At 43.2% G+C, this 26,360-nt stretch overlaps 2 protein-coding genes across 3 annotated transcripts in view; one reads left to right on the forward strand and one right to left on the reverse strand.

Moving 5' to 3' along the window:
* Window positions 1–26,360, reverse strand: part of ORC2 (origin recognition complex subunit 2) — a 177,388-nt gene that overhangs the window by 39,284 nt on the left and 111,744 nt on the right. The window lies entirely within an intron of this gene.
* Window positions 20,963–25,427, forward strand: LOC147030209 (uncharacterized). The gene is given in 3 exon segments (XM_085872168.1): window positions 20,963–21,975; window positions 23,749–24,263; window positions 24,266–25,427. Coding segments are annotated over 3 exon segments (2,676 nt in total). The 3' UTR covers window positions 25,414–25,427.

Raw genomic sequence — 26,360 nt, forward strand, 5'->3', positions numbered from 1 at the left:
TGATGAATTGAAGGATGTGACGTGTGATCACATGTCGCGCGGCTCGTGCACGGGATAGATAAAGCCAAGATTCCGCGCGGTCGGGGAGATTGTCCCTGGGGCATTGTCATTTACGGCGGTGGTTCACTTGGTGCTCGTTGAATGGTAAGAATTGAGAGTATACCGGACTCCGCGCTAATTGCTGATTTATTTTGCGATGATCTACTGCACGTGTATACATTGCTACATTTGTACTCCTTGCTGCACCTGTATCCCCTGATGTGCCCGTAGAAGCGGCTTCAATCAAGTGAAATAAAGCCTACACTCTGAAGGGTCTTCCCTCGCTTTCATTTCAATTTATTTCACTTGATCCCTTCGGCTCCCTCAACTGACGATGGACAAGATCTACAAACTGGAGAGGTTCGACGCAGACCCAAATGCGACTGACTCGGAAATGAAATGGTCGCATTGGTTCCGTTCCTTCTCTCACTATCTGACCATTATTGAAGAGGGAGCCGACAAATTGGCCGCCCTTGTGAATCATGTCTCGCCCAGCGTATACAGGCTCTTCTCGGAGTGTGACACCTACGACGCAGCGATCGACGTGCTGCAGGCTCTCTACGTGAAGCGCAAGAACGAGGTGTACATACGACATCTTCTCAACACACGCAGGCAAGCAGCCGGGGAGACAATCGATCAGTTCCTGCAAGCTCTGAGGCAGTTGGGAAAAGACGGCAGTTTCCGGGCCGTAACCGCCGAGGAACACCGAGATGAAGCGACCAGAGAGGCGTTCATCCAAGGGCTCAGGTCAGCCCCCATACGGCAACGCTTACTGGAGAAAGCGCAACCCACTCTTGAAATGGTAGCTGACCAGGCTCGAGCAATGGATACGGCTCAGCAGCAATCTGAGTCATATGGGACACCGATGCTGCTAATGAACGCTGCTACGGCGGAAACTCAAGGAACCCCACAGGGCACCTCCGACACTGAGGATGGAGATAAACCCGAGGAATCGGATACCCAGACCTCACTAAACTCCTCAGCCACTACTTCGGTTGGTAAATGCTTCTTTTGTGGGTACAAAAGACACCCCCACAATAAATGCCCTGCCAGGGATGCCACATGCATGAATTGTGACAAGAAAGGGCATTATGCCAGGGTATGCAAATCTACTCTTAGAAGAAATAAACCCACTTCTGCGGCTCTCTACTCACAAAAGAAACTAACAGCAGCTTCAGCGGGGAATCTATCCAAGGCTATCATCAACATACGAATTAACGGGCATATGGCTGAGGCTCTGATTGATACCGGTAGCTCTGAAAGTTTCGTCAACAGCTCACTAGCGAAGGGCAGGAAATGGAAGATCCACCCGACAGACAATACGGTATGCATGGCCGCCACATCACTACAGTCCCGCGTACGAGGGTACTGCAATGTTGAGTTGGACGTAAAAGGGTACACGCATCGGGATGTAAGGGTACTGGTGCTTCGTGATTTATGCGCAAACGTAATTCTGGGTCATAATGTCCTCAAGCAGCACACGAGCGTCGAAATACCCTTTGGAGGAAGCAAACCTCGTCTAATTCTAAATGCTCTGACCACCGCAGAGGTATCGTCCCCCCAGCTGTTCGCTAACTTGTCGCCGGTCTGTAAACCGATAGCGATCAAATCGCGACGATATACCACCGCCGATATGAACTTCATCACTTCTGAGACCAAGCGACGACTGGAAGAAGGTATTATAGAACCAAGCGATTCAACATGGCGTGCACAGGTGTTGGTGACCACCAACCAGAACCATAAGAAATGAATGGTTGTCGATTACTCTCAAACGGTCAATCGCTTCACCCACCTCAATGCCTACCCTTTGCCACGCATAGACGAGATGGTCGAACGCGTGGCCAATTACAAAATGTTCAGCACCATCGATTTGCGAAGCGCCTATCATCGAATTCCCATCCGAGAGGAAGACAAACCTTACACCGCGTTCCAGGCAGGTAGACGCCTCTATCAATTCAGGAGGATTCCGTTAGGTGTCACCAATGGAGTAGCTTGCTTCCAACGAGTTATGGATGACATCATCTCGGATGAAAACCTCAAAGACACTTTTGTTTACGTGGACAATGCCACGGTGTGCGGTAAAGATCGGGGGGAACATGATATGAATCTGGACAGATTCTTGAGCATTGGTAGAAAATATAATCTGACCCTCAACTACGAGAAATGCGTATTCTCGGCAAGGTCAATTAATCTTCTCGGCTACACAATAGCCGACGGCACGATTAAGCCCAATCCTGAACGATTGTGCCCACTCCGTGAGCTACCCCCACCTAAGGACCTACAGACAATGCGCCGGGTGATCGGAATGTTCACTTACTACGCGAGATGGATCCCCCAATACTCTGAAAAAATACATCCCCGAGTGCATTGCAAAAACTTCCCACCAGATGCCGCTGTTGTAAAAGCTTTCCACAGCCTCAAAGATGATATCAGTAATTCCGTGGTATTATCGATCGACAGCTCGGTGCCCTTCGTGGTGGAAACGGATGCTTCTGATCACGCGATAGCTGCGACGCTCAATCAGTCTGGCCGACCCGTCGCGTTCTTCTCGAGAACTCTCTCTGGAAGCGAGCAGAGACACTCAGCAATAGAGAAGGAAGTGTACGCTATTGTCGAAGCCCTGCGTAAATGGAGACATTATTTACTGGGAAACCACTTCACACTCGTCACGGACCAGCGATCCGTTGCATTCATGTTTGATGGGAAAAATAACGGGAAAATTAAGAATGAGAAAATAATGAAATGGCGGATAGATCTATCTTGCTATAGTTACGACATTGTTTACCGGCCCGGGAGGGAAAACCCTGCTGCAGATACCTTCTCTCGGGTCTACTGTTCGGCGACAATCAGTCGGGCTTTGCAAGACCTCCATGAGTCTCTGTGCCACCCAGGAGTAACCAGAATGGCACATTTCGTGCGCAGACAAAACCTTCCCTATTCTATCGAAGATATTAAACAAATGAATGCTTCATGCCCTGTTTGTGCTGAACTAAAACCCAGATTTTATGGCGCGGCATCTGGCAGGTTGATCAAGGCCACTTCTCCCTTCGAGAGACTAATTATCGACTTCAAAGGGCCCCTGCCAACCAAGACAGACAACAGATACATATTCACTGTTGTTGAGTATTCAAGGTTCCCTTTCGCATTTCTGTGCTCGGACATGACCTCGGGCACTGTCGTGAAATGTCTGTCTGACCTCTTCGCTATGTTTGGGAAACCTTCGTACATACATTCAGACAGAGGGCAGTGTTTCATGTCGGCCGGGCTAAAACAGTTCCTATTTGAGCACGGCATAGCAACTAGTCGAACGACGGGTTACAACCCACAGGGTAATGGGCAGGTGGAACGATATAATGGAATCATTTGGAAAGTCGTAACTCTGGCGCTGAAATCGAGAGGACTGGGGCCCGAGCAGTGGGAGGTTACCCTTCTCGACGCTCTGAATTCCATACGCTCTTTGCTCTGTACGTCCACCAATGCTACTCCTCACGAACGAATGTTTACTCACCAACGACGTTATGTTGACGGCCAAATGGCGCCCAACTGGCTAATCTATCCTGGAACAGTGTTCATGAAACGCCCGGGACGACAAAGCAAGTATGAACCCATGGTGGAGGGGGTCGAACTCATCGATGCTAATCCAGAGTATGCTCATGTCAGACTTCCTGATGGCAGGGAGACCACTGTGTCGGTTCGCCACTTGGCTCCCTCAGGTACTCCTCCTGCAGGTACACCACCATCTGGCACTCCTCCCTCTGACATTCCCTCCCCAGGTGTTTCCCCCCCAGGAACTCCACCCGGGAATGGTGGCGACGGAGCTGCCGCGTTCCACCCGAGAGCGATCGAGGAGTCATCCCCGGCACGAGTCGAGGCTCCCCAAGAAGATCGGAAGCCTCCCTCAAGTGAAACCGCCATTTACTCCCGGAGAGGTCGACAGATAAAACCCCCTCGCCGACTCGATCTGTAAAGGGGATTATCGGCATCCTCGATGCTCATGCTCCTATATGCTCATTATATCATATATCGATGCTCATTACCATGCTCCTAAAACTCAAAATAATCCTCACTGCTTGGAATGTATGCTTCTGTAGTTTAAATAGTTCGCGCTGCTTGAAATGTATACTCCTATAGTGCTGAAGTAATCATGGTGCGTTAGTTGGGCCTCTAGTTACATTTTAAAGACGGGGAGAATGTGATGAATTGAAGGACGTGATGCGTGATCACATGTCGCGCGGCTCACGCACGGGATAGATAAAGCTGAGATTCCGCGCGGTCGGGGTGATTGTCCCTGAGGCATTGTCATTTACGGCGGCGGTCCACTTGGTGCTCGTTGAATGGTAAGAATTGAGAGTATACCGGACTCCGTGCTAATTGCTGATTTATTTTGCGGTGATCTACTGCACATGTATACATTACTGCATTTGTACTCCTTGCTGCACCTGTATCCCCTGATGTGCCCGTAGAAGCGGCTTCAATCAAGTGAAATAAAGCCTACACTCTGAAGGTTCTTCCCTCGCTTTCATTTCAGATATTGCGCGTCAATGTGAAAAAAAAAAACAGAAAAGAAAGTCGAATAAATTATTGTGCGTAATCTTCTAAACACAATTTTATTTATTAATGACCACGGAAGTATTACATCAGAATGGCGATGTTTATTTTATGCTTAAAATAAATCGTTCTTTGTCGATACTAAATGTTTGAGAATTTTTAATAAATCATTTCAAAAAAAAAAACATAGCTCCAGCGAACTATACCGCTGAGGTTGTTTGCATTGATCAAATTCTCCTGAAGAGTACTTGACTGAATCGGGAATTGATTTTTTAATAATTTTTTCATTGCCTGATTTGAATGAAACTTGATACTGCACACCGCAGCAGAATGGTGAGTAAGGTGGCCCTAAAAATTTTCGCTATCGTGTACCATTTTGGCTGTATTTTGGGAGCATCCATCCATACATACATACATACATACATACATCTATACAACATGAGAGTTTTAGTAACATATATATATATATATATATATATATATATATATATATATATATATATATATATATATATATATATCGATGTTAAGCATTACTTTTCCACCATCTCTGATGTTCACTTTGATGCCCATTACAATTTGGAAAAACACGTCACCATTTCCATTCTAAAAGGCTTTTCCTAAGCACAGAAATGTCAATTCCCTCCTTGTCTGCTGCTGCTCCTAGTCTATTAAATTTTAGTAATATATAATAGAAGATATAAGATATATATATATATTTATATATATATATATATATATATATATACTTTTATCCTGAACATACAAAATGACCTTTGGACTATTGTGAATACCCTGTCCGTATAACATTTTAAACACCTCTCTTACAACAGTAAAACAGAAGATCTTGCATGTTAAATGTCTATGACAAAAACTTTCATTTGTATGGAAAATTTCATCACACTTGTTTTTCCAAAAAAAAAATCTACAAAATGATCCAATTTTCAAGTTATTGACTTTGAGGTTGGTAATATTTCACATGCTTCTCCTATTTTCCAAACACCTCGAAACATTCAGCATGGAAGCTTTCCAAACTTGAGGTTTTCCTGTTGCTTGACCACACAAATCGGCATTCTTGACCTAATACAAAGCCAAGTTTCCATGAGTTTCATTTTGTGAAGGTCATAAATCTGGGGTTTGCAAGTTATCAAATATAAACCTGACATCAATGGCCCTTTAACTTATAAGCGGTGATCAGTAAGTCTGTGGTCTGATGTTAAAGTCAACCACTGACATTGATGGAAGGTATTTTTTTCATTGATTGATTCGAAATTTTTGATTGTAATATATTTTTCAACATTCTAACTTGAGAAATAAAAAGCTAGCATTGTGATATTTTCCTGAATTTTCCTGGGCGAGTTATGCTCAATTTCAAAGCCAATTCTTATTGCATTAGCAAAGGATTCCTGCAAGAGGGCGGTAGACCAAGCTGTTTTTGAGGTAAGCGTTATCTGTCATACCCAGAGACAGTAAAAACACCGCATCAGGAGCCGCAGTTTACTCAACAACCGCACAACTCAAAGTCGTGTTCATCCAAACAGGTTCAGAGGACATAACACCTTAAATTCGATGCTGTATGGTATTCGTTTCCTGCACTGTTTACAAGATAGTGTTTCCAATATTAATAATCATAATATTAACAATAATGATGATATTAATCGTAATAATAATTATAATAATAATAATAATAATAATAATCTTCTATATCTTACACTTTGTAGAGAGAACTAGTAGTATAATGCAACAGACCACCCCTTCGGGGTTGTGTGAGAGAATAGTAATATTAATAAGAATAATAATACAATATGTTGACACCATGGGTCCATTGATAAATTTAAAAACAGAGTAAAGAAACAATGAACATAAAAAAATTATTTATCGAATATAATTTAAAAGAATAAAACGATGGAGGTATTTGTACCCAAGTAGTTGCATATAATTAAATAATAATGTTATTGTCTTACACAAAAAAATAGAGCTTATTGGAGCAAATATAGCGATGAACCCTCGTCATAAAGTAAACCCCAAGATGCCCCAGCATACATTTAAGTTCACAAAATCATGAGAGCAAATGGGGAGCATCAGATATTTGCACATCCATCCCCTCACCCCCCCACCCAACCACCACCACCACACCCACCACCACATCTTCCCTTTTCCTTTCCCATTCTGAGCTGTGCAGAATGGTTTGGAGTCAGCAAGGAAGTTATTAAGGAAAGATAAAATCTGCTTGGATGTGCCTGTTGGCTGAGATATCTGCTTGCTAATTTAGTTTACTAGTTCGAGGAAGTGTCAAAATTGCTTAAAGATTTCAAGGGCAACTTCAAACTGTTGAAGTTTTTTAAAGGAACCGAGCTCAGTACATGCAGGAAAATACACTCAGAACAAGTGAAGGTTAATCAACAAATTCATTTGCTAATCTATGTAAAATATGAATGCAAAAATATTAATCTTAACAAAAATGTTAAATATTTTGCACAAGGCGAATGAACAAAATTGTTGTAGAGAAAAAAAAAAAACGGATTAATATGCAGATTTGTAAAAGTCAGTCATTTACATTTTGATGTTATGCCCTCACTTAATGATGATGCGTGGGATTTTTTATCTTTATAACAGAGCATGAATTGATTTTAGAACAATCAATATGAGGACACTGACTTCGCACCCCAAAAAGGAATGAACAGGTCATTTGTTTTTTGTTTTTTTTTCCTAAAGAGGTTGATCATAACTGTGGTCGTTTAGTAGAGGTGGCTAAAAAAAAAAAAATCCATATTTATACCCTTGCGATTATTATCGAGTTTGAGACAAGATTGTACCATGGTGTATAATTAAGAGTCCACACAGAGACGCGAGTAAGGTGGAAAGATGGATATATCTCCAAAATGCAGAAAACAGCAGAACTATGGACAGAGAAAGCTGGTGTGAACAAAAAAAATAATGGTCAGAGAAAATAGGAAAGATCCTTAGTACGTATAGCGGACAACATATAATGAAAGTGGGTTTCCACCTTAGAAAGCCTGGAGGAAATGAATTAATGAATGCACAGACTCAGGAAAGTGGTTGCAAATACAAGAGAAAGTGGGAACTAAAGAAGGGAGGTGAACAGTATGCTTAGAATTGGGGAGGGTAATAAGGTATGGGATGCTGGATGATCGTGCTAAGCTTGATGATGCGACCATGTAGAATGAATGAGTGGTAAAGGGCAGGTGGGGCAAGACCAACAAGGAGTGGAGGACTGCCTTGCTACCACCATGTTTGCAGTGGTAAAGGGGAAGTCGCTACGCTTCAGCCTCCTGCATGAAATCCCAATTACCCTTAAGACATTGGACTTCACTGCCGGTGAAGGTGCAAGATTAGATGCTGCAATTCCAGTTAACAGAGGAGAGTCATTCTCCATGACATATGGTAGATGAACATCATGTAGACTGTTCAGAATGTTGTAGATGAACATCATCTTCATCATCTATCATCATGTAGATGTGATGTACTTCCTGCTACTGCCTGTGATGTTCTTCTTCTTTCCCTTTTCCTCCCTGTGATAAATCCCCGTTTTGATGAGAACTTCTGTGTTGATTGGGATCAAGAACCTTAGTGATAATTTAGCCGTTAGACAGGCATATTGGGTCTCCACCGCGGAATGTCGACAAGCTTCGCTCGGCTATCCTGTTGGCTTCTGCCCACAGTCGTGTTTGGAGATGCCAATTCGCGCCAAATTCACCCAGCAGCCGCGGAGACCTTTTTGTCCCACACAGAATGATGGCCGTTGATGACCGCATGACTGTAACAATATGATGACATAGATGTCCGCAATAGTTTGATGGTGATCCAAGTTCGAAAGGCTGCCATACGGCCATATCACATTTCATTACATGTCGATCAAATCAAAGTACAGCAAATTCCTCAAGTTAATCAAGATTATGAAAATATTGTGAATGTAGGCAAGTGTCACAGGAAGTATGCAAATTGAAAATTGCAATTTAGAGAATTTAATTGTAGTTGTTACCTGTCATCCTTAAGTCCTTAAGTCCTAAGAGATTTGACTTATTAAAGGATATGCCTGAGTAGATTATATCAGAGATGGAAACTGTGCATTAAGTATCAAAACTGAAATGTCAGAATGTTTGGACATAAAATTGAAGACAAGACAGGTACAAAACATCAGTTACATGTATTTAACATGACTTCAAATCAGCTTTTGCCTGATTAGCTACATCACCGAAGGGAAACAGAGATTATGTTTTTACCCCAGTATGTCTGTCTGTTTGTGAGCAGGATAAGTCAAAAAGTTATGGACGGATTTGGACAAAACTTGGTGGACAGGTTCGGGATTTGACAAGGACGAATTGATTATATTTTTGTGAAAATCTGGATCCTGATACTTTAATTTTAAGTGATTCTTCACCATTGAGAGATGGGGCCAAAAACGATAAATAGCAAGATATCTCAAAAAGTTATGGACAGATTATGACAAAGTTTGGTGGATGATTTGGTTGGTAACAAGAACAAGCCGATTAGATTTTGGTTGAGGTCCGGAGGCAAATCCAGCCTATCAGTGGGATAAAAACATAACCTGTTCAGCCTGGTGTAGGTGTGCGCTCTACTGTCTACAGTTCTAGTTCTTCATGCGACTTCGTGTTATTTGACAAGTTTCAAAATAAAACAGACAAAATACAAATCTAAATGGAGGTAAAAATAAGTAATATGAGATCAACTTTGCTGGACACAGGTCTGATATGCAAGAATGCTTCTTTCGCAGCTATTTTCAAAATTATTTTCTGAATTACCAGTATTGATTCATCAATGTGTGTGCCATCCCTTAGATGGATGTTAAATTGGTGTCCCGTCATTAAAGATCCCACAGTGTAGCTCGTGAAGAATAGGCGAGTTATTGCCAGCACCATGAACAAATTCCAAATTCCAAATTCGTGCATTAACCTTAGTCGAACATCAGGTCTGTTCAGCCGGTTCGTGAAAGACTTGGGCCAAGCTTCCCCCAGCTAACCCTACAAGAACATGGGAATAAGTATGGCTATTAAAGAAGAAGATTTCCTAAATTATGCCTTCTTAGTATCCCAGGGTAATGTAGAACTCACTAGAGCACACAGTCGTTTGTTTCACTCATTCATTCTGAACAAAAATACCATCGTTAACTGAACAAGCTAGTATTAGGGCCCACTGCTGATATGACCTACAAGGGCGTAGCCAGAGATCCAAAAGCGATGAGGCGAAAAGAGGTGAACTGTCCTATTTCGGTATTGTGATAGGAGTGGAGATAAGAGTATTCAGAGCACTGCGGGGTAGCTTTGATAATTTACTCCCCAGGGAGCTCAGATGGCCAGAGGGCTCAGGCCAGATCACATTTCAGGAAATGAGCGACGAGGCGACTGCCTCGTCTGCCTCAGCCTGGCTACGCCCTAGACCTAAGTAGCCGTATCAGCCATGCAACATTTTATGTCATATACATTGCCATTATCCATAGCTTTATTATTAGGATATTTAACGACCACTTATGTGCAAATTAAGGCTAAATTGCATCAATGAAAATGAATATGAAATAACTTTCAAACTATATCCCCCCATGGCTAGTGGATCATATGTATGAAGTTTTGAATCGATCTGTGAAGCGGTTTTGGAGAAGCTTTTTTAAAAAGAACAAATACCACGTGACTGATTACATCATAAATTTAATTTTTCACTCACATCAGGTTGTAGATTAGATAATATGAGGTTTCAAATTTTTCAGAGAAGGATTTTGATTCAACCAATCATGGCTGGAATACCACTTCACCGATGATGTCATCATTATCACCCTAAATACCCTATGGGGAGTTGACCATGTATGCCACGTTTTAAAAAAAAATTGTTGAGCGGTTTTGGAGAAGATGTCCATTTTGTTTTTCCTTCAATCCAATATGGCTGCCATACCATGTGACCTATGGTGTCAGAGTCAAATATGTCAAATATTCCATGTGACCTATCAATAAAATATTCTCCATGGGGAGTCACGAGTATGTTTAAGGTTTCACATCAATTGGACAAACAGTTGCTGAGGGGAAAAAAAAGCTAAAGCAAAAAATATATATAGACGTGAATGGACACGCGCACGCACGCACGCACGCACGCACGCACGCACGCACGCACGCACGCACGCATGCACGCACGTCTCGCAACCTCTTCAGGGCGAGACGAGCAAGAGCGAGAATTGCTTTGCAATACATGTCCCTGACAGTTGTGATTTTTTTATGCCCTTTTTGGACTTGTGACTTGATACGCAAGTCCAAAAGGGCATAACTCTGTGATAAATTGACGAAATGCCCTGTAACTCAACTTGTTCTCTAACTTATCATAATATAGCATTGTACTGAGTTTCAGTTGAATATGTTTAGGGGCATGGGGGGGAAAAAAAGTCTGAAAAACCACAGGTGGGACAGATGGAGAACAAACCTATTGTCCCCTCAGGTGAAATCGGTAGAGGACTAAAAACATGATGATGATGGATGATCATGGATGATGATGATGGATGATCATGGATGATGATGATGATGATGATGATGATGATGATGATGATGATGATGATGATGATGATTTAACTGTGACTGGTATTTATTATTTTTATAATAGTGTTTTAAAGCTGTAACTGAACCATCTATCACCATATATTGTGATTACACATGTGCAAAAAGGCTTATCAGGTCAGGCCAGATTAGATCTGTGACTTGCTCCAGGTATCATGTAAACCTGCACCAACCTGTTCCATGGTCGGGTTGTCTGCGACGAAATCGTCTCCCCCACCAGGATTTTTGGTGAGGAGGGTGTCTGGATATGGACACCCAGCAGGAATAAAAACAAAACCTGTCAAAGGGTGGAGGAGCTCCTTGTGAGCCAACGGCCATCCATATCTCGTGCCTAACTGTGTCTGCGGACGTCCTCCTGCAGTTGGGTTACTTTTTTATTCGGTGGTTGGTGGCAGGATTTGCACTCCGGCCACCGTAAAACCGTTCATTCCGCAAAACACAAAAACGCAAAGACATCTGAAAACCCACTCCGTGGGAGTACCTCCTGTGCAGCTTCCCTTCGCAGGGCAGCTCACCGGATGACGGGATTGGGGCAAAGCCTTCAGGACCCCCAATCTTTGATAATAGGAGGGAAACTACGGGGTAACATTCCCGGGTCAAATTGTGGGAAAGTGTGTTGGAGTGGTGCTGAGGTCTTGTCTACCTGACGGCGGTCTCCTTGGGTTAACCTGAGGCGGTCCCTACAGGTGGTTGCCTGGAATGTCCTATCCCGAAGAGAGGATGATCACCTGTCTCTGTTATCATCTGAGCTCAAGCATTTGGATATCGGTATTGCAGCTCTCTCTGAGGTTCAGAGATCGGATTGCGGCGAGATCATGGCGGGTGGTTCCACCTACTATTTGTCTGGTTGCTCTGATGGTTACCATTCCCAAAGAGTTGCTGTAGCTGTGTCCAATAAGCTGACTCCAATGATAATTGAGGTAACACCGGTCAACGAGCGTATTATGAGACTAAGGATTCGTCACTCCTTAGGTGTCATTCCCCTGGTCTCTGTTTATGCTCCGACTGAGGCGAGTGATCTCACCATGAAGGACACATTCTACGCCACGCTCGAGTCTGTGGTTGATCAGTGCCCCAGACGAGATACACTTCGAGTCTTGGGGGATTTCAATGCATCGACTGGAACTGAAAGGGATGGTTATGAGACATGTGTTGGTCCCCATGGGTCAGGAACTATGAACTAGAATAGCTCGAAGTTCCTTGACTTTGCAAGAAGTCATGGACTTAGGGTGGCCGGTTAATGGTTTCAGCACCCAGAAGCTCATCCCTGGACTTGGTATTCCAACGCTGGCGGTGTGGCAAAGGAGATTGACCATGTCCTCGTTGATGGTCACTGGAGGATGATCCAGAACTGCAGGGTCTACCGGAGTGCTCATTTCCTCAATACTGACCACTGGCTTGTTGTAGCAACTCTGAAGTTGCACCTTAAATCCAGGAGAATGGTACCATCCCAACCGAGGCTGGATATTGGCAAGGTCAAGGATGAGAGGGTCGCTGAAGAGTTTGCAAACAGGCTGAGTGGAGATTTGAGGAGTCTGGGTGCTTTGGGAGGTCCTGAGGAGTTGTGGAGTGCCTTCAAGACCACCATCCTCGATGTTGCCGGTGGATGTCTTGGAACTCACCGAAGGGCAAAGAAGAATTTTGACTCTCAAGGGACACTGGATACCATTGACCAGAGTCGCAGGGCCAGGCTGATTGGCAGAGCTGAGCTGTTCAAGGAGCTGAGGCGTAAAACTGTACTTGCCCTAAGGGTGGACAAGGAGGCCTATGTGCGAGGAATCTGTGAGGGGGTAGAGCATCACCTGTGGTCAAGGGATTCTCGGCCTGCTTACAGGGGAATTCACACATTGCGTTCATCTAAGCCCATCCCTTGGTGTACTGCAGTTAGAGCAGAGGGTTGTAGGCTCTTGACAGAGGAGTCCGAAGTGAAGGCCCGCTGGGCCGGCTACCTTGAGCGGTTGTACCAGGCTGATCCACCAGCTGTCGAGTTGGACGTCAGGGGTGTTACAATCCCTATTGCTGACCCTCAAATCAACTGTGGTCCACCTTCGCTTGTGGAAACACAGGCTGCGGTGAACCGGTTGAAATGGGGGTTAAGCTCCAGGGATCTGTGGCATCCATGCCGAACTCAAGGCTGGTGGAAATGCTGCACTCATGTCATTGCATGCAGTTCTCTGCTCTGCTTGGAACAGGCATCATCCCAACTGACTGGAAGAGGGGCCTTGTTGTCCCTCTCTGGAAAGGGAAGGGTGATCGCCAAGACTGCAACAACTACCGAGTGGTGATGCTGCTCTCAGTGCCGGGCAAGGTCTTTGCTCGGGTAATTCTTGATAGGGTTCGCCACCATCTGCTTGAGCACCAGCGTACAGAGCAGTCAGGCTTTACACCAAAGAGGTCAATGATTGACGGTATCCTTGCCCTTCGGGTCCTCACCGAACACAGACGAGAGTTTCGGCAGGGGCTGCTTGCAGCTTATGTTGATCTCTGCAAAGCATTCAATTCAGTGAATCGGGATGCCCTCTGGAGGATTCTTGGTCTTCGTGGGGTGCCACCAAAACGGATTGATCTGATGTCTGAACTCTACTCTGGTACTGAGAGTGCTGTGAGATGTGGTGGTACCATCTCTGACTTATTTCCAGTTGTTACTGGAGTTTGTCAGGGGTGTGTACTGGCCCCCACACTTTTCAGCACTTGTATGGACTGGATTCTGGAGAGGATATTGGAGAGATCAAGCTGTGGTGCATCGTTTGGGAATGTCAAGATCTCTGACCTTGATTTCACAGATGATGCAGTCATCTTTGTGGAGACTTTAGATATCATTTTGGGGGCCCTCGAGGTGCTGAATGAGGAGTCGGATCCGCTGGGATTACGGGTTTCCTGGGTCAAAACTAAGATCCAGGCTTTCGGTGACATCTTGGATGCTGCTGTCCTGTCTGTGTCTGTTTGTGGTGAGGATGTTGAGGTCATGGAGAGATTCACTTACCTTGGCAGTGATATTCATGTCTCTGCTGGCTGTGAGTCAGAGGTCAATAGACGTCTGGGTTGGGCCTGGGGAGTCATGGATTCACTGGATAATGGGGTATGGCGCTGCCGGTACCTGTGCGGAAGGATGAAAGTCCGAGTCTTCAGGTCCTTGGTGCTTCTAGTCTTGCTCTATGGATGCGAGATTTGGACTCTGACCAAGGATCTCAGACGGAGACTTAATTGCTTTGGTACCAGGTCTCTTCGGAGAATCCTTGGCTATCGCTGGTTGGACTTTGTGTCCAACGAGCGGTTGGTGAGAGAGACTCAAATGAGATTTGTTACCTTCATAGTCCATGAGCGTCATCTGCGGCTGTATGGACATGTGGCTCGTTTTCCTGACGCTGATCCTGCTGACCAGATTCTCTCAGCAAGGGAGACTGATGAGTGGAGGAGGCCAATGGGCCGACCACGTGCCTCATGGTTGCAGCAGGTTGATCGGCATCTCAAGGAGATGGGGGATGGGCCAGGCATCTGCCTGGGGGATGGCCAGACGGAGGCCCCTGCAGTACCGGCGGAAAGTGGACGCAGCGACGCGCTGCTCTGGCGCATGCTCCCATACGTGACGTGATGTGAAAAGGCCTTGAAGTGTGACATTTTGTGCTCAACAGTACAAAACAAAAGATTTTTTTTTTAATCCTGCTGTGGACAATGATTTTTTTTTCTACCTAAACCTTCCTGTATTCCCATGCACATGTCAAATATACCAACGATGTTGAACTCATTCCATCCAGCGGTTCATTCGTGCATAGAAGTCAAACAAACACAAACAAACACACTTTTTGAATGATTTTGACCGAGACCGAGCGAAGTGAGGTCAATGCTGTATATTCCTGATATGTGAAACACCCTGCAACCCCTGCCTGCAGAAAACAGACTTTTTGGAATGCTGGCTGCATTTTCCATCCAATTATCATGTAACTTTGGTGAAAAAATAATCATCATTCTCCATGGGTCGGTGCTCTGATATTGAAAGTTTCATGTCAATCGATCAAGTAGTTGTGGAGAAAAGGAATTTAAAAGTGAATAAAGGTGAAAACGTAAGGGCAGAAAAAGAAAATAAAAAAGTGAGGGCCTCGGCCAACATTCCACAATATGGTCCAGGATGGTTGTGGACACTTATTACGACTACTATGATATTTGATAATGGCAATTAATTTATCAGTCCATAACCTAGGAGGTTTGGGATGTGGGAGGGGAGGGAAGATGATTCACCCGATGCGACATAGCGTTATTGGTTATACTACTGCCCGTGAGGCTTCCGAGAGATGACAAAAACAAACTCGCACTGAGGGTAGAAAAAACAAATCACCCTCCGGACACCCAAACTACACCCTCTCACGCGGAATGATAGACGGGCATATCTGTGGCGGGATCTGTTTGCGGACAAGTTGATGGGTTTGCCTTTTGGGAGGGAAAACAACCACGGCCGGTGCTGTTGCTTCACGGCTTTCCCAACACAATGGCTTATCGCTTTCTGCTGATCGTAACCACTATGGTGGTGAAAGCTCCGCGGTTTTTGAGCTAACAAACAGAATGTCTGCTAAAAACGCTCTCCAGAGATTCAGGTCTTAACCGCAGCTACCTCTGTCATCGTGCAAAACACTTTTCTAATTCTGCAACCATTTACATCATTTTATGTAATGCACATACTTTTTTTTTAAAACCCCACATGTTAGGGAGAGATAATTGGTCGACATTATATTTGAGACAGCAAGCTATATCATCTTCAATAAAGCAATTATTTCCTTCCTCGTATTTATTTGAGCGAGATATAGCAAGTAGCGCCGATGGTATATGAAAGGGTTTCAATCATTCGGTGGCATGTGGGGGCTTAAAATGCAATAACGAGGAAAACTAGACAATTGGGAAAAAATAAAAAATAACAAAAAAAAAAAAAAAGAGTTGAAATTATGGGGCAAAGTGTGGACAAAAGTGCAGATGAATTCTCTTTTTTTGGACACTTAACCTGAGTTTTAAATGCTGATTATTACAGGGCACTACACAAAGTACTGTATTCAAACAACGGAGAAAAAAAAAACTACGTTAAGCTACAACGACGTTGATTGGTTTTGATTGATTTAAAGTTTCTCTGTGTATCAGAAATCGGTTGCTGTTTTGCACTCGTATTGCTTCAGGGTGGCAACGTAAGAAGCTGCTTGCACGTGTGGGAGTTCGTGTGGAAATGATGTTCGTGGTTTTGGGCAAAATGCAAAACACCGTAAAATTGTAAACAATGTTCTTTGTGTTCTGACTTTTGACCCAAAGCTATGCATTCCACGCGAGTAGTTTATGTGACTTCACGTGAGACGAGTGGGTGCAGCCGAGGCAGTGCATTTACCTTTGAGCTGTCAAAGCCGGGTTTGAGTCCCGACCCAACCATAAACTGTCGGACTGTTGCTTTTCAAGCAAGGCATTACATGGACGTTAGACCGAATTTTACATAGTTGGTGGATGTAAAATATCCCACAGTGTCACAAACAGTCGGCGAGTTATGGCCGGCACACTGAGCAAGTTTCAAATTCCCGTCACTTTCAGTCGAACCTCAGGTCTGGCCGGCTGGTTCGTGAAAAACTTGGGCCAAAAACCGAGGAGGATTAATAATTTCTCAATGCTCGTGCACTGTTTTGATGAAAGGGCCAAGGGAAATCTATATTTGTGGCGATCAGAAAGTCTCTGGCTTGAAGTACAGTTTTTCTCCGTGCGTATGCGGCATGATGAACAGCCACCTTTTTTTTTGAATACAAAATCGAGGCTCATCGAAGAACCATAACCTAGGAGGTTCGAGGTCACAAAAATGGCAAAAAGGCAACGTCGTGACAATGAAGTCACAATCGGATACAACAAGAAATGGGATTAGCGAACTACAAAAGAGGAGAGCATGGAGGGGTTTATTTATCACCAATCAAAGTAAAACAGACAATTATGAAGCAAGGTTTTTCAGACAAATAATTATCAATAGATTGTACAAGAAGATCAATAAATAAATACCTAAGTCACTAAAATAAATAAACAAATGACTGCCAACATGGTACATGGAAGCAAGTGAGATAAATTGAGATCAATTTCACATGAAAAATGATAAATTATCTTCATGGAGTTCATCAGAAGTTCACAATATCCCATTGCACTTCCTAACTGGGACATCCCCTGAACATTAACACAAAATAACTATCTGCGATCACAAAGCGATCGCCAAAGGTAAACCTCCCCTGGTGCCTACAAATCCAATGATGGCCATATTATTTTCAGCCTGCCATATGACGTTGACCATCAACATTTAGGGATAGAGTGTAAAACAAGAAAATGTGTCCCCATCTACAATCTATCCATTAAACTCAACATCATGGAAATCGGAGGAAAATTTTGTACATCTCTCCTTCCCAATTCCATATCTCGGTAATGTATGATGTCATCAACGGGCACAAGGAAGGGAGGACTCAGTTTTTACTCTGTTTTCTTGTTTGTTTGTTACTTGGTAAAAAATTTTTTTTTGACAATTATGTTGATCGCCTCCATTTGTGTGTCTGTCTGTCTGTCCGCTCGCCTCCAGCCCAAACCGCTCAACCAACCGTTCTGAAATTTTCAGAGATTAATGTCATAGGCCATGGGCCAGATATGGTCCACATGCACCCCTCCCCCCCCACAACCCTTCGACCACATATTTTTCTGAAGCCTTAGGGTCCCCTGAGCATGAATTCAACTGGAAACAGTGAATAAACTGGGACTCACTATCCATTTTCCAACCATATCTGACGGTACCCTCAAAATGTCAACTTTTCCTCAGTTTCGCACATAAAAAGAATCCCCTGACTGATAAGATCTCTGCAGTTGCCCAATGAGTATTAATATTAACAAATTATATATCAAATGAAAGATTATCACATGCAGATTTTCAAAATTGAGTCATCTGTCAAATTTAATAGCGTTATGTTTGTCCCAAGAAGTGATGAAGAGGAGTACCTCGCCTTTCCTTTTGACAACTCAGATATCTGAAATAATAACGTATATTCATGCTCATTTTACCTGACACAAACAAATAAATATTTCTATGATATCACAAATTTTACTACCTTTCTGTTGATACCAAAATTGTCCCACACCAACTAAAGATGTACCAGGTATTACGTCTTAAACATAAGTACATCACTGTTGCAACACCAAACATGTCGTCACCAGTAAGACGTAAAGGCCCGGTCACACCTTGACGTTTTAGCCAGCGATGGCAACGTATTAAAATGTATGTAAAACGCTGGCTGAGGTTGAACTTTTGATGTTTTTTTTTAAGATTCGGACGTATTCATAGCGACTTGGTCTTATGTAGAACGCATTGTTAACGGACACAGAACGTTTCGTTGTGTTATAGATAACTTATACCAACGAATGCTGAACCTGTTGTCGGCCTACACAACCGATGCCCAACGATAGTCTAACTTAGGCATAGCGCGTTGCACGCATCGCCGATGATGTCGTGACGTAGCCTATTAAAAGGCTGACGCACAACGATTCGAATCATAACTGCCGTAGAAATGGAAGTGTCAACATCGCGGTCACACCTTGGCGATCTTGCCAGCGTATGCCGACCTAATAAAAATGTGTCTAAAACGTTGGGACACGTCAAATACGGTATGAGTAAGTTTGGTATACGTGAGTACAACGCTAAAGTACGCTATCATACGTCGTAGTAAGTAGAGTACATCAAGAAATTTTAAACATGTTCAAAATTTTACGACGTACTCGGCGTATGACACACGTTCCGCATGCGATGGGGATAAGTTTTACACACGATATGTGGACGCTTACACACGTCCACAAACGCTACTTATAAGCTACTCATAAGTCGAAACACGTCGCGGTAATGTCTTTTTTACGCGAAACTTATTTCTAACTTATGTTTGACGTGCTTTGAACCAATTCTTTACGTAGTCCCAACACACATCGACGTACGTAGACGTATTCCAATGATGTCTTCCGGTCGACAAAAAAAAAAAATGAGTGTGTTTCTAACTTACAACTGCCATATAAAGACGTGTTCCCAGCGGTTTTGGGAATTGGTATATAAAATGGTGTTCATAAAAGGGGAACCCAACAGTGTTTTCGAGTCCTTTTTGAGTCGATGTCCATGTCAGCAGTAACAGTATCAGTATCAGTATCAGTATTAGTATTAGTATTAGTAGTAGTTTGTTCATGTTGGCAGTAGTAGGTGAGTGTGAGGGGGAGGGTGTGGGTCATGATGGATCGTCCTTGCGTTTAACGATTTAAATGATAAACTCAACGATTTAAATGGCTGCATCTCCACTATTGAAAGTAGACGCTTGCGCTCAACAATTGGATTTTTTTACACTCAACGACTTTTAAACGGTACCACTCAGCCATTTTCATTGTTTACAATGAACGATTTAAATTGCTGTCACTCGCCTTTGTTTTTTGACACCGGGGTTTGGAAATTTTAATCGTTTCTTCTGAATGTGTTAAAACGCTCAAACTCGACTATTTTAAATAGACGCTGCCGATGGACAATTGGAATCATAGCCAAGCTAGACATCGAAGTGTGAACATCCTCGTCATGCCGAAGAAAAGTTTGAAGAATGCTGCAAATAAGTGTCCTGGCCGTGGCCGTGGACGCTGACGCAAGGACGATCCATTATACCGACGTCTTTCAGCCTATGAGTAACTTAAAAGTAACGTCTGTCGATGTGTGGCAACGATCACGTAACGTGCCAACAACACGTTAATCATAGGTTAGAAATAAGTTTCGGTTGATCTATTGATCTAAACATTACCTCGGCGTGTCTCAACTTATGATTAACTTACAAGTAGCATGTGTTGACATCTGTCAATGATCGCAGACCGTGCATACAACTTGTGGCCAGCGTAGCGGAACGTGTGAGTCATACGCCGGCATACGTCGTGAAATTTCAAGCATGAAAAAATTTGAGGACAACCAAAAAGTACAACGTTTAAAGCCAGCGTACAACGACGTATGACAGTGTTTTTCAGCGTGCTCTCAATGTTATCAAAACTTACCCATAACGTATTCAACGTGTGCCAGCGTTTTAGAAAAAAAATTCAAAAATCGGCATACGTTGGCTAAAACGTCAAGGTGTGACCGGGCATTAAGACTGAGAAAATATTCCTTACTTCACATGAAGAAAATGAATTATAAGTTTATTTCAGAAAAACAATTGAAACTTATTATGTCATGTCCACAAAATGTCATTGTGCATGGATTACGCATAATATTCATTATCGCTGTAGTCATCACTCTCCAATGCCTGCTCTATATCATCAAATGCATCCATATCTGAATCCTCATCAGAGTCAGTGTCGTCAGGTGTGACTTCAGCAATGTCAGCCAGTTACCGTGGGAGGACATCTCCTTCATACCACAGAGGATCAAGGTTACCATCCTTTTCCTCCTAACCATGTCCCTGACTGGCCTTCGGAATCTGTGGTTGTGGAATATGCGCGGTCTTCCAAATCCGTACTTGGTGGTTTACTCTCCGAATGTGCTGGGTAAGAGCTCGCTTACAAGGTGGTAAGTTAGCCATATCCACATTCCAGTCATTAACCATCCCATAACGGAGTACAAAACTGTACAAGAATGCTTGCGTGCTGCTGAAGAGGCCACCAGAGAAGTTGGACAGCCTTATGTCATCAGTACATTTGACTTGGGAGTTTGCATGAAGGTCTACCCATTAGTGTAGAACTCACCAGACAAGTATGAGGGCCACATAATTCTCATTGGCACATTCCACCTCGTATGCGCTTCTATGAAGATGATTGACAAAAAGATGGCTGGGTCTGGGTTAGCAGATGGTCTCCTCGAAGCAGGACAAATCAGTGGAGGATCTTTGGGTGGTGTGATGTCCGGGAAGCACTACAACAGAGCCCTACATTGTCACAAGATTATGTTGGAATGTCTTGAAAGATTTCTCATAGAGGAGTACCTCAAAGATAAAAGCACTGATGATCTGTTCTCGTCTCTCTCTGATCAATCATCAGATAAGCTACATGCCCTAGTAGATTCCCACGGCCAAGATACTTTGAATGCTGTCTTGATGGACAATTCCATTGTCCAATTCATAGAGCAGTATGCAGAATTCAAAAAAGGAGTCGCAAATGGACGTTTGGGGAAGACTGCCCAGCTGTGGTTGTCATACATGGACCATGTCTGTTTAATTCTATCACACCTTGAAGCCGTAAAGACAAACAACTTTCTTTTGTATGCTGCATCCATCATTCGCATGACGTCTTTCTTCTTCAGTTTCGGTGGACAGAACTATGCAAGGTATCTGACATATTTCTCTGTATTCATAGCTAATATAGACAACTCACACCCAGGGGCAGTATCACTGATCAAGAGAGGAGCTATCAGTGTCGCACGCTCCTTTATCCCTGGCAATCGTTGTGCAGTGGATAAAACCATGGAGGAGACCTTCATTAGGCACGCTAAGTCACATGGTGGTGCTGGAACCAGTGCAGCAGGTACATCTGGACTACTCACTAACTACCAGGCCTACCAGAGATGGGTTAGGACAACACTTGCAAGGTCTCTTTATGTTGATGCTGCAATTGGAATGGTTCACATGTTGGACAGTGGAGAGAGAACAAAGCATCGTGATACACGTCCGACAGAGGTCACAAAGGGAGAGAAGTTGGTGAAAAGGGCCAAAGATGCCATAGGAAGTTTTCTTAATCCTTTCAATATAGAGACAAATGATCAATTGTTGATACTCTCATCAGGAAGTGCTGCATCTGATGCTGTTTCAGACGATGTTCTAAAGCAGGGGTCTCCAACCTGTGGCCCGCAGGCCACATGCGGCCCCTTAGACGGATTTATGCGGTCCGCGGTGCCATATTAAGTTTACATTACAATGCGGACCACGACCCTGCCAATTTGTCAGAGTTAATGATCAAAGCATTCTACCATTTTTATGATGATTTTGTTTCATATTAGAGACATGTGTTTTTAACACGATTATTGGTTCATGAAAAAATATTTTCACGAAAAATATAAGTGACCACTATATTCATTATTGTTGTGTGTGTGTGTGTGTCTGTCTGTCTGTCTGTCTGTCTGTCTATCTGTCTGTCTGTCTGTCTGTCCCGAGCATAGCTCCGTGGGTTTTGATCCGATCCTGATGAAATTTTGGAGGGAGGTTTATATCATGACCGAGTTGTGTTTTGCTCAAAATGGGCGTGGTCCGCCCATTATGAGTGGAGCCACGCCCAAAAAACAAGTGTTTTTAGGGGGTATCCGATTTCAATTTGCATCTTCTCCTCGGGGTTTTGTCGAATCTGGCAGGGGTTTTGGTATTTGGTTAGCCCAATGGCACCTGCATAGCCCCACGGAGCTCGATTTTTCATTTTCGTCCCAAGGTCAAGGCCACAAGGTCACGAACTTAGAAAATTGCGAATTGTGTTTTTAGGGGGTAGCCAATTTCAATTTGCATCTTCTCCTAGGGGGTTTGTCGAATCTGCCAGGGGTTTCGGTATTTGGTTAGCCCAATGGCACCTGCATAGCCCCACAGAGCTCGATTTTTCATTTTCGTCCCAAGGTCAAGGCCACAAGGTCACGAACTTAGAAAATTGCGAATTGTGTTTTTAGGGGGTCGCCGATTTCAATTTGCATCTTCTCCTAGGGGGTTTGTCAAATCTGCCAGGGGTTTCGGTATTTGGTTAGCCCAATGGCACCTGCATAGCCCCACGGAGCTCGATTTTTCCTTTTAGTCCCAAGGTCATGAACTTAGAAAATTTCGAATTTTGACATAAAAATCAGACGACAGTCCAAACTTTGAGAGCGAGGATGACATATTTTTTATGCATAAACTTGAGGTCATTCCCCACCTAAAGTCTTGAAACCATTTTGCTGCATCTCGAACACCTTGCCCGTGGTGCCCCCTACAAGTTTGTTTTTACGCAGATTTAATCAAAGTATGGATAATCCGAGGAGTGTGAAATGCCATATAGCCTATATGATGTTATATTGTTCCTGGAATGTTCCAGAGGAAGTTTTGCACCAAAGGTCATAATCCTTGACCTTTGACCTTTAAAGTTTACAAAGGTCAAATTTTCAAAGTTGTGGGAATCAAACTGGGTTTTCGACCTTCTTCGACAAACTAACTCCAATAAGCTATAGCACGTATCCTGTTTCCTTATTTTAATGTCCACAACATTGTTTTGTGACCTTTAAAAGTTATGCAAAGGTCAAATTTTTTAAGTTGTTGAACGAAACCGGGTTTTCGACATTTTGCTGCTTATAACTTGTCACTCGTACCACATCATGTTGATCATTTTTATAACTTGGTCATAAATTATCACATTGTCTCATCCTTTACTTCTGAAACAATCTACATCGTCAAATACCGCTCGTGAACCATCGTCGTCTTCAGACTTGTTCATTTATCATATTCGTTGGCAAGAAAATATATTCAGCACTAAGTTTTGTTTAAATTTCCGCATATTAATGATATATTTTTTTCTTTCGGAATTTAGCGTCCTTTTTTGGGGTGCGGCCCTCCGCCCCTCACCACTTTGGTTTTGTGGCCCTCCGCCCAAAAAGGTTGGAGACCCCTGTTCTAAAGGCTGAAGCTGTTAGTGAAAATGCACGGGATGAATTTATTGAAGCTCGAGTGAAGAATAGTAACGATTTCTTTGAGCCTGTGAAGAGACTGAACCTCAAAACTCTGAGTGACATGAACAAGGTATCGAAGATGAAGACAACCAAGAATAAGGTCATACAGTACAAGCAACAGGGTAACGTAGCCTTTCAACTCTTTGTAAAGTCACAAAACCAGGGCTTACAAGTCGATATGAAAGAACTGTTGACATATCCATTAACTCCCGTACCATACAGCATCGCTACAGCTGATGGGTATCTTGCTAAGACTGACAAAGCAAAGGCATTTCAAAACCTGATCAAGGATTGTAATGATGCTGATGTACCACCAACCAATGAAACATTGACTCTGTATGATGGCAATGCTTGCTTCTATTACCTGAAAGAAATACCAAGTAATTTTAGTCAGATCTCTTACAAAGTGTTTGACATCATTGGAAAAACAGGAGATGTGGTATTTACACTGATCAATATTTGCCTGACTCAGTGAAGTCGATGGAGAGGCGACGTCGGGGCTGTGGAGAAAAGCTTTTACTTACAGGTGAAGCCACGAAGAGACCACCTGATTGGAAATTGTTCCTGTCAAATGATGAGAACAAGATACAGCTCATCAAACTTCTGCTTCGTCTCTGGAGTGGTGATAACTATGCATCAAGGTTGCATGGAAGGCGAGTGATCTTTGTATGTGAGGGCATCGCATATTTGCTCACATCTGCTGATGGCCAAACAACAATTAGAGAGGAGCTACCACTGCTGAAATCAACCCAGGAAGAAACCGACTCTCGTATGATACTGTATGTTCAGTATGCTGGACTCAAAAACTATCAATTTGTCCGAGTGAAAAGTCCAGACTCAGATGTATTTTTCATCCTATTACACTATGCTGCCTCTGTTCATGGTACAACTGTCCTGTTTGACACAGGTAAAGGCAACAAGCAGAGGATGGTAAATGTCAGTGAACTAGCTACAGATTTTGGCCAGGAAAAGTGCACAGCTCTCATGGCACTCCATGCTTATAGTGGCTGTGACACCACCAGTGCCTTCCGAGGAATTGGCAAACTTAAACCTGTGAAAACTCTTCTGCACTTTCCAAAACATATCTCGACTCTGGAGAAACTGGGCGATGCTTGGGATATTCCTGATGAGCTCATTGAGGAGTTGGACACCTTCACGTGTGCCATGTATGGTAGAGTGTCAAAGGTGTCAAAAGTTGACGATCTGCGACTCATTCGTATAAACGAGCTCTGTGCCAGGCAAAGTCGTCTTGTGCCTTCAGGGAATGTGGATATGGCTAACTTACCACCTTGTAAGCGAGCTCTTAGCCAGCACATTCGGAGAGTAAACCACCAAGTATGGATTTGGAAGACCACGCATATTCCACAACCACAGATTCCGAAGGCCAGTCAGGGACATGGTTGGGAGGAAAAGGATGGTAACCTTGATCCTCTGTGGTATGAAGGAGATGTCCTCCCACGGCAACTGGCTGACATTGCTGAAGTCACACCTGACGACACTGACTCTGATGAGGATTCAGATATGGATGCATTTGATGATATAGAGCAGGCATTGGAGAGTGATGACGACGGCGATAATGAATATTATGCGTAATCCATGCACAATGACATTTTATGGACATGACATAATAAGCTCCAATTGTTTTTCTTAAATAAACTTATAATTTATATTCTTTATGTGAAGTAAGGAATATTTTCTCAGTTTTGCGTCTTACTGGTGACGACATGTTGGGTGTTGCAACAGTGATGTACTTATGTTTAAGACGTAATACCTGGTACATCTTTAGTTGGTGTGGGACAATTTTGGTATCAATAGAATGGTAGTAAAATTTGTGATATCATAGAAATATTTATTTGTTTGTGTCAGGTAAAATGAGCATCCATATACGTTATTATTTCAGATATCTGAGTTGTCAAAAGGAAAGGCGAGGTACTCCTCTTCATCACTTCTTGGGACAAACATAACGCTCTTAAATTTGACAGATGACTCTATTTTGAAAATCTGCATGTGATAATCTTTCATTTGATATATAATTTGTTAATATTAATACTCATTGGGCAACTGCAGAGATCTTATCAGTCAGGGGATTTTTTAAGTGCGAAACTGAGGAAAAGTTGACATTTTGAGGGTACCGTCAGATATGGTTGGAAAATGGATAGTGAGTCCCAGTTTATTCACTGTTACCAGTTGAATTCATGCTCAGGGGACCCTAAGGCTTCAGAAAAATATGCGGTCGAAGGGTTGTTGGGGGGGTGGGTGCACGTGGACCATATCTGGCCCATGGCCTATCACCGACCCTGCGACAGTCCCACATTGAAGTTTTTAAAAATTTAATCGACCAAAAAGGTCTACATTGGCTAAAAGACCAATTTGAGCTAAATTTTCTAAAATCATCAATTTTAATCCAATTAACTTGAAATTTGAAGAGCATTCACACATCAGGTCACTAAATTCAACCGCCTATTATTTATGAGGTAAACATAGGCCAAAAGGTCAAAATATGCCAAAAGGCCAATTTGGGGCAAATTTTCTAAATCCTC

The sequence above is a fragment of the Eptatretus burgeri genome, chromosome 3, assembly GCF_056783735.1.
Source record: "Eptatretus burgeri isolate ZD-2024b chromosome 3, Ebu_testis_v1, whole genome shotgun sequence".
NCBI classification, from domain to species: Eukaryota; Metazoa; Chordata; class Myxini; order Myxiniformes; family Myxinidae; genus Eptatretus; species Eptatretus burgeri.